Source organism: Esox lucius, chromosome 7, assembly GCF_011004845.1.
Source record: "Esox lucius isolate fEsoLuc1 chromosome 7, fEsoLuc1.pri, whole genome shotgun sequence".
NCBI classification, from domain to species: domain Eukaryota; kingdom Metazoa; phylum Chordata; class Actinopteri; order Esociformes; family Esocidae; genus Esox; species Esox lucius.
In genome coordinates, this window is record NC_047575.1 from 47,368,793 (window position 1) to 47,378,186 (window position 9,394).

At 40.4% G+C, this 9,394-nt stretch overlaps 2 protein-coding genes across 3 annotated transcripts; one reads left to right on the forward strand and one right to left on the reverse strand.

Annotated features, from left to right (window-relative positions):
* Nucleotides 1–1,131: 1,131 nt before the first annotated feature.
* Nucleotides 1,132–4,344, forward strand: c1qbp (complement component 1, q subcomponent binding protein). 2 transcript variants are annotated; one of them, XM_010897022.5, is made up of 6 exons: nt 1,132–1,554; nt 2,052–2,202; nt 2,872–2,965; nt 3,045–3,140; nt 3,329–3,472; nt 3,890–4,344. In XM_010897022.5, exons 1-6 carry the CDS (start codon nt 1,296–1,298, stop codon nt 4,037–4,039), a joined length of 894 nt encoding a protein of 297 aa, XP_010895324.1. In that variant the 5' UTR covers nt 1,132–1,295; the 3' UTR covers nt 4,040–4,344.
* A 1,412-nt stretch (nt 4,345–5,756) lies between these two features.
* rpain (RPA interacting protein) lies at nt 5,757–9,129 on the reverse strand. The gene is given in 7 exon segments (NM_001304013.1): nt 5,757–5,902; nt 6,352–6,492; nt 6,781–6,844; nt 6,940–7,054; nt 8,064–8,136; nt 8,330–8,518; nt 8,969–9,129. Coding segments are annotated over 7 exon segments (684 nt in total). The 5' UTR covers nt 9,041–9,129; the 3' UTR covers nt 5,757–5,872.
* Between the last annotated feature and the right edge of the window lie 265 nt (nt 9,130–9,394).

Below are 9,394 nucleotides of genomic sequence, written 5' to 3' on the forward strand. Positions count from 1 at the left end.
ATGGCAGACTAGTGCTTTTTGATCCGTTTGGCAGTTAAACCCATACCTCCTTCATAAAAACGTTGGCCAAACGTAAGCAGCTTAACAAGTCTTATTTGATAACTTTATATAATATCTAATCACATGTATAGTTAATATGATACTGTGATACATCAAAAGGAAACTGTACAAATGTTATGGCATGTAGAGTCATGTAAAAAGGCGCTCCACTGTAAACACCAGCAACCCTTTCTAGGGAATGTGCTTAATAGCTACAATGATTATTATCTACTTCTAGATTGAATCCAGACCTGACTGAATAGCACATTTAGATAATCTGGGATAATTTTTTTGTTATCTTGATTTTGTCTTTAGTTGTATTTATTCTGTTTTTACACCTACCTAAAATCCTCCTGAAAATTAAAAATGTAACTAGATAACTTGAAAATCAGGACTGAGCTGATAAGAAATTATAATCTCAATCAAGACTTGTGTTTTAATAAGTGTAGCACATTGGTTTACTGAAAAAAACATGGGCAATATATTCGGTTGTAAAGTCACTGTTCGCTGAATATTTCCAGAGACAAGTTAATTGGATAATACATGCACACTGTTATACAAGCTGTATACTCACTACTTTAAATTGTAGCAAAGTGTAATTTATTCAGTGTTGTCACATGAAAAGATATAATCAAATATTAGCAAAAATGTGAGGGATACTATATGTTGAAGGTCAGAAGATTAAGACGACATGACAGGGTGACTTTAATTTGCTGGTTATTATATACACATTACTATCCTCCTTTATTGTTTTATTTCATTAGCAAAAATGTATCTGGTTTTCAACTGTATAATGGAGAATAGCAAGTAAATATTTTATTGTGTGACTGCAACAATTATCTCAGCCTCCTGTCTTTTGCTGGCAATAGACGAATTTAGACACAGGGGGCGCTTTGCACTGTAGAAATTATTACATTTATCACTGGTTGTTTGAAATCCGCGAGTTAAATAAACCAAATACAAAAAACGTATTGTCTAGTAAATTAATAACACATGTCATGGATATATAACGATATTGACTATAAGTACGTATTCTTTCCGATTATTTCCCTGCAAAACGTAGCAAAATCCTTTCCGGTGCGTTTCCGGTTTAAAGTTCATAGTTTACATTCGAGGTCAGAGTGTCCTTCCACACCACACGTGTGTATCTATCCAGGCAGTGATCTGTATTACGCTAGTAACGATCGGCACACTAGAACACAGCTATTATCAACGTTGTTTTCTTAGCTATTGATAACATTTACCAAACTGTAACCATGCTAAAGTCACTTTCCCGAGCAGTAAGTACCGCAATTCGAATTTCTACAACCGGTACAACGTCCTCTGCCCGAGCCCTGCAACCTCTTACGAGATCGGCGTTATGCTCAACAAACTCTGGAACAATCCGGCCTTTCACACGATCTTTGTGGATGATGAATAACAATAGCGGGGCAGCATCGGGGTACAGACCAAAACTCTTCAGTTCAAAAGGATCAAGTCCTGTATCCTGTGGATGTGAATCGCTACATACAGAAGGTAGTTATACGAGATGGCTAGCAACTCAGTCCCAGCTTGACTGCCTTGGTCTTGTTAAACATGGTCTAATCTGACGAACTATATTTGTAAAAACAAGGAATATGCTTAGATCCGACCAGCTTGCTAAATATGGTTCCACGTTTCTTTGTGTACTGTAGTGGTTGGACGTAATGAGCGACAGAAATATTTACAGTACCGTACTGTAATGCTTACCAGACGACGTATTGAGCCGTCCTCTATGTGGTCAGTGTAGCTAAAATCTAGTTGTTCAAAACTTTATTGAGACGACTGCCTCAAGGGCAGTTCCGAAAATGATGAAACCACCAATTGTGCACCAGTCAGGCAATGCTCATGTGACCTTGGAATTTGAAAATGAGTGAAATGCATTTGGAGTTGTTTTACCATAATATTTGGTAAAGTTTATATAACTAGCATGTGGGCTAGCTGATACAGACTTGTCTTCTCTTCTAAGGTCATATATAATTACTTTGTTGCAGGAGACAAAGCTTTTGGAGACTTCCTTTCAGATGAAATAAAAGAAGAGAAGAAGATCCAGAAACACAAGGCTCTTCCCAAAATGTCTGGAGGATGGGAGCTCGAGCAGAACGGCACAGAAGCCAAACTCATCAAGATGTTCTCTGGAGAAAAGTAGGTTCATGGAAAATATAATAATTGTATTTATATAGTGCTTTTCTAGTGCAATTACACTGTTTTACACACAAACATAGAAGTAGAAATACATTAAAATAATAATAAAATGATATATAAAACATGTATATTATTTAAAAACATAACTACCTCAATACCCTGGCATCTCACATCCTGAGTAAATGACCAGAACTAAAATACCATGTTACTGCAGACATAATAAAATGTTAGGTATTAGTACTGTCATCAAATAAATCCACATATGCACAAAATGTAATCCGTTCTAATTCGCATAATTTGACATGTCATTTGTGGGGAAGCATCGACATATCGGCTTGTTTTTGCATCACAATTGTCTAATGGCACTTGGTTAATGAGCTCCCTCTCTAGTGGCCGATTGGGGAACCAATTACTGACAGAAAATACATGAGACCAGATCCTTCTTGGATTCAACTTGTTTTCCCTCATGAGTTCTTAGCGCTGTGTCTGACAGCAGCAGTAGGGAATCAATGGGAACAACATCACAATGTCAAAAACAATATTATTCTATGAGAAGTTGACTTGTGCTCCTGGAGCCTGTCCTGGCACTGCCACAGCTCTGTGCCCAAACATGGGTGTGTCCCTAGCAGATTGACGTATGGGGTCAATAACCAGTCTCCTATTTTGCAGAGTGACGGTCACATTCAACGTCAACAACAGTATTCCCCCAAACTTTGAAGAGGAATCAGAACAAGCGGCGGGACAGAAGTCTGCGGACGACGAGGTATGTGGCTTTGTACGGTGTAAGTGTTGCCTGTCCCAGAGTCAAGGCTTTGAACCATCTGTATTGTGTTCCCTTTTAGCCAGATGTTGTGTCAACACCCAACTTTGTTGTCGAGGTGACAAAACCGTCTGCCAAGCATTCCCTGGTGTTTGACTGCCATTATCCCGAAGATGAGGTAAGTCATCTTACACGTGGACCATCAACAAAGGCTTTATGGTCCAGACCAGGAGTTCACAAACATGTAACTAATGAAAGTTGCTAATTATATCTACGTGGTACACTGATTAGGAATAATGCTTTATTGCTTCACTTCCTTTTTGTTACCAATTGGTTTTTAAAGCAATGCATCTCTGACAATGTTAGGCCAAATTCATTTTCCAGGCGACCCGTGGGGAAGGTGAAGAGGAGAGTGACATCTTCGCAATCCGTGAGGTCAGCTTCCAGCCTGAGGGAGACGTGGAGTGGAAGGAGACTTCCTACAATCTCAACACAGACTCTCTCGACTGGGTAAGAATATTCTGGTGTACCTCTGACCACACATTTTATTCCAAGACAACTTTTACACAGACGGACCAATTTTCTTTTTACGCCAATATTGTTTATGAATAATCAGATCTGAAATATAGCTAAAGAGTAGAGATAAGAGACTGGTTAAAATATCAGTGATGAATCAAGGTCTGAATTGGTGATCTTGTATAATTCTAGCATGTGGGTGTCAAATATGCATGAATGCAAACCATGAAGTTTTGGTTCTTAATATAGCTATAGGAGACAAACTTTAGGAAGCAACATGAAGTATAACCAGGTACAACTACTGTTAGAATCAATGGGTTGTATCCAATGTTACACTGCTACATCCAATATAAATGTACTACAGGGCGGTGGTTTCCTTATGTTCTTATTGGCCTTCATCATTCACCTCAGGCTCTGTATGACCACCTGATGGACTTCCTGGCTGACCGAGGGGTTGACAACACGTTTGCTGATGAGCTGATGGAGCTGAGCACTGCCATGGAGCACCATGAATACATCAAGTTCCTGGAGGACCTCAGTGGCTTTGTCAAATGCAATTAATGGATGTATGGAATGAAACGGATCCCACAGGTTGTGTCCACAGTCCCCGTTCACATACCCCACCGAGACGGAGTGAAGGCACTGATTGGAGACATAGCATAACCTGCGTTAGGACAGCGTTAGTGAGTTAACACAGCTCTATGTAAAATATCTGCAACAAATTTCTGTTTACTGTAACTTAATTAGGGGTAGTATATGAATGCTGTTGGATTGTTAACATTTGTCAATATTATGGAAGTCTGGAAAATGTTAGTCTGTATCTGTCCCAACCTTGAGGTAATAAATGTTTAAATCCTGCCAAATCATGAATTTGTTTGATTACAACTGTAATGCAATGTATTTTTATTTTATTGGCCATGTCTTGTAATACTGGTTCAGAGAAAAGACCAGTTCTAGAATAAACATAAGTAGTGTTAATGGTATTAATGAAAGTTTAGTAATTGATCTTCCTCCAGTGCAGTAGTGTACAATGAATGATGAAATGGCACATGTGAAATAGAATGACTGTGTATTACCAACAATATTACCCTGGTAGTTGATGAGGGGTTACATGTGCAGCCGATGCAGCAGAAAGACCGTCTACATGCTAGTAATGATACTTGGGTGTAAAGATCTTAATTCGAAACAATGGAAAAACCAGCATGCTGGCCACCACGTGACAACATTTGTGCAACAGAATCGGTTCATGGCTATAGAACAGAGGAATTCAAACCCCGGCCCCTCAAATACAGTCCCACTCTTCACTGCAACCCCATAATCAGTCAATGATGAGGTAGAACAGGAAGGCCCATATCCACACTCAGACTTGGAAGGGCGTTCTAGTGAAGTCTAAAGGCTGTCCCACTTGAATCGTCAGGTGCCAAGGGCTCTTTCAGACATTGAGCCCTTTATGCACCCTTTTGGTAAGTCCGCATTTCTGTAGACTTTCTGCCTGAGGGAATTGCCCACAGTTCATAGCGTTGTGATGTTAAACACGAGAGTTACCAGGGGAAGCCCCGATGAGAGAGAAATCCCGGCAAACCCTCTTTATAAGTGAAGAACGGTAAACTGCACTACATTAACAAGGATTTGAGATGGCACATAGAACACAGGAAATCAGAGGAATGTAATCACCTTATTACACCTAGTTTATTCAACCATTTCAGTTTTTGCTTAACAATGCTGTTTTTACCAAAAATAGTACATTGATTGACAAATAATTGACAAAAAAACTGAACGAAATTATAATCGCAACACTTGTTTTTGCCCCCATTTATCATGAGCTGAACTCAAAGATCTAAGACTCTCTCTGTACACAAAAGGCCTGTTTCTCTCAAATATTGTTCACAAATCTGTTAGTGAGCACTTCTCCTTTGCCGAGAGATTCCATCCACCAGGTGAGGTGGATCGATTATCTCAGCAAAGGAGAAGTGCTCACTAACACAGATTTAGACAGATTTGTGAACAATATTTGAGAAATAGGCCTTGTGTACAAAGACAAAGTCGTGAGGGTTCAGGGCTTAGGGGGGACATTGGGATTGGGCCTATGAGTTGAGTTCCCTGCTACGGACAGACAGCCATGAACATGGCCTGTTACCAACCAGCACACTGTCTCTATATGCGACAGCAAGCATGTTCCTGCGCCCCTTGAGCTGGGCTAGAACCAAAGACCGGCAGTCTTTGAGAGACACTCCCACTAGTCCCACTACCATTCAGAACAGAAAACAAAGGCCAAATACTGTATAAAGTCTTTATTTCACAGAAATAAAACGCCTGAGGTGTGAACAAAATTACTCCCACGGACACAGGACGATTAAAATCACAAACCATGATGGTGGTTGCAGAACTACCACTTCACAGAACTATAGACAGATAATCACAAGCCTGGAATGAGGAAGAAGAATAATTAAGTTAGTCACTTGAATCCGCATTTAACCACAACTGGCACATTTAATAGACACCCATTAAAAAAAGGTACTCGCTTTGACACCTTAAATAAGCACAGGATACTTTAAATGCATGCAATTGTGCGCTTTAAGGTAATACTTCAGATGACGACTGCTTCATTTGCCTAAACTTAGTATGTTTACAGTGATAATCAAGTTGCATAACTGGGGACAGTCAATATGGGAAGGTCATCAGTAACACTTTAATGGCCAGACATCCAAAGCATTAAGAGGATTACTTCAAAACAAAGGCTGGCTGCATCCCAAATGGCAAACCGTTCCCTTCATAATACACTACAATGAGCACGGGTTATAAGTATCAGGTAAAAACTATGGCACTAAATGGAGTAAGGCACCATTTAGGATGCAAAGAAGCCAGTCAGGTACCTTGCAGCTGATCATGAGGTTGGGGGAACCGTCAGTGTCGGAGGCCATGGAGAAGACCGGGTTGTCAGGGCAGTCCTCCATGTGTTCCGAGACCCTACTCTCCAACAGGCCCTGCAGCACCTCTGGTGTTACTTCCCTTTGCTGAAAGCCAAAGATGAACAGACAGGTGAGCGAGTGCATCAACTGAGGTGTCATGTTGTAAAATAGTGAACTACTCCTTTAATATGATGTAAAATAGTGAACTACTCCTTTAACATCATCATCATGAGGAATATGAGGAAGTGTTTAAGACGGGACACCTGACAGAAACAGTGTAATTGTCTGCCTGGTGTCGCTCGGTAGACCATCGCGTCCACAATGTCAACGGCCATTGTGACTTTTATTTGGAATTTTAAACATTAAATTATATATTAAAATTTTAATACAAACCACAGTGTTGAGGTACAGCCCACACGGACAGGAGGTGAAATGGCGGTTTACCGTCACATTGTTTCTGAAAACACAAAGCCGTCACTCAGGGGGATTCAGAGTGTACACTGACAACCAAGTCTGAGCAAGAGCTCATCTTTGACGGATTGAGAAACTTACACACGACAAAGAGGACATATGATTCCCTGTTCCTCTTCCAACTGGTCCACAACTGAATTCAAGTACAGCTCTTCGAACTGCATGCTTTTCTCATATTCCTTAATGATAGCATGCTCTGTAGAAAGATGTAGAAGATTAGTCAGACCAGACCTGGGTTCAATCTCTCTACTTTTCAATACTTCAATTTCTCCAATACTCAAAAGTAATATTTACTCTAGGGTAGGTTTATTGAAAATAAGTGGATATAGGAATGTACATACATTGTTTAGATATGTGTTCTACAATTAAATACTTGTTGGTATTACTCAAAAAAAATTATGTATATACAGGTGTCACTTTACTTTTTCCAATTACAATATGCAGCCAATACTTCACATTGGTGTCTAACTATAGGGAACGAGAAACCATGTTGCATATGTCCAAAACATCAGTTCCAAAAAGCTTGTCAGTAACCAAGCAACTATCTGGCCGATATGAACCCGTCGGTTCCGCAAAGCGGCTCCACGGCCAACAACCATGACGGAGTTGCAGGCGCCTCACAAGGAGACGCTAAGAGAGTGTCCACATCCACTCGTCCCCCTGGGTGGAACAGAGGCCAGTTGAGCCGTCCTGGCGGGAAACCCTGCTACGGTCGGTTTGCCTTTCACAGAATTCAAACCCACGACAGGGTTTAATCAGCTGTACCGCAGGGCAATGGACCACAGCCCCATACACATTAACTATTAAGATGCTCTAATAAAACATTGTTTTGGGCTGCGTTAACTACAAATGCATATCGACGTGAAATGAAAGCTGTTGAATTACATTCTAAAATATAAGTTGCAGTTCTCTCATGTCTCCTCATTAAGAATCTGATGGAAGAGGGATCTTTGCAGAGCAAAGTCTACATGGAAGGACTGGCAATTTAGAGAACCAGCTGTTGTCACCAACAATTAGATGACTTCTCTGATTGCAAAGAAAATATTTGGGAAAAGGCGCACTTAACAGAAAAGCTTTTCTCACGTTAAAGAGGTTGTTTGGAGTAAATGTCCTCTGTTACCTTAAACATTTTGCATAATTAGTTCATCCCAGGTCTGATTCTGAACAAGAACCATCAATACATTCATCATCCCATTCCAAACTACCTTCAAACATGAGTTCTTGTTGGATTTCTTCAAAAACTGCCAGTTCATCAAACTCCTTCATGACTGTGTACATCTACACAGGGAAGACAGAAAACAAAGACTGCCAGGTCATCACTGTACATCTGTGTAGAGACAAGCGGGTAATGCGACCCAATTAGCTATCATCCAAATACTGAAGCCTCTCCCGATGACATGAGACACGCCTCGAATAGCATTATGTCTCATAAGCTACTTACAACTCGCAAAAAAATAAATCACATTCTCACCTCTCCTATGCCATCTTTACTCCACAGGGAGGGCAGTCCACGGTTGGCTGACTGGAGCGCATTCCACTCTTCCTCCATCACCTCCTGGACAAGGCCAGAGCCCATTGCACTGTGTTGTTGACTCTCGCCCATCTGGCGGTACTTCTCCAGTAACCGGGACCGACTGTTTTTCAACCTGTCCACACAACGCTATGGAACCAAAACAGAGCTTACATGAGCTACAAGTTTAAATGCACCTTCTCTGTTGTTGCATACCACTGCGCCTTGACAACTACCTAAATTGTGCAGTCACGGCCAGGAATCAACCCTTATTGTCATGACCCCAGACAAACAAGTGTCTTGCTCAAGGGCAGATTGACACCTTAACCTGACAGCTCGGGGATTCGATAAAGAACCCTTTGTGTTAATGTCAACACCCTAGGGAACTAACGAACGTCTTCACGAGATTGCAATTCAATTTTTAGCCAACAATGTCAACTGCCAACTATGTTTTCATGTATATTGAAGACAAGCAACATGTTAGCCAACAAGATAAAATAGTTGTGCGACTACCCATACAACAAAGCTATAATGTTACTCATGAGTCTGTGAGCTAGCAGCGGTTATTTTATTAGCCAATCTTCTTGATAAATGCTATACCTGTCTGTATGTGTCCTTCCATGGTGGGGTAGTCCCTTTGTAAAGAGATCGATGTTTGTGTAATGGATCCATGACAGCAGTAGATTTGAAGATATTCAAAAAAGGTGTACTTCGAACCAAACTGTTTCGTTTCAGCGCATTTTTAACCTTTTTGATAACCCTGGTGCCCCGGAAGTTTTCACTAAGCCTACAAGTCAAATGGGATATGTAGTCCAAGCGAGTTAATTGCTCCCTACCGCTCTGTACATAGGTTATATTGTTGACCATTTTATTTCATAAATCTAATTGGCATATTTATTTGCCAATGTACAGTTAAATTATATTATTTTTGTTGATTCTTGCCATCATTATTAGTTGATAATAAACAACATTTTCACTGTCACAGTATACGTAGATAATATATAATTTTGTTCATAATATTTAAAA

Coding starts and splice junctions, on each gene's coding strand:
- c1qbp (XM_010897022.5), top strand. CDS start 1,296: ATGCTAAAGTCACTTTCCCGAGCAGTAAGTACCGCAATTCGAATTTCT. Junction 2,203..2,871: donor AAGATGTTCTCTGGAGAAAA/GTAGGTTCATGG, acceptor CCTATTTTGCAG/AGTGACGGTCACATTCAACG. Junction 3,473..3,889: donor ACACAGACTCTCTCGACTGG/GTAAGAATATTC, acceptor CATTCACCTCAG/GCTCTGTATGACCACCTGAT.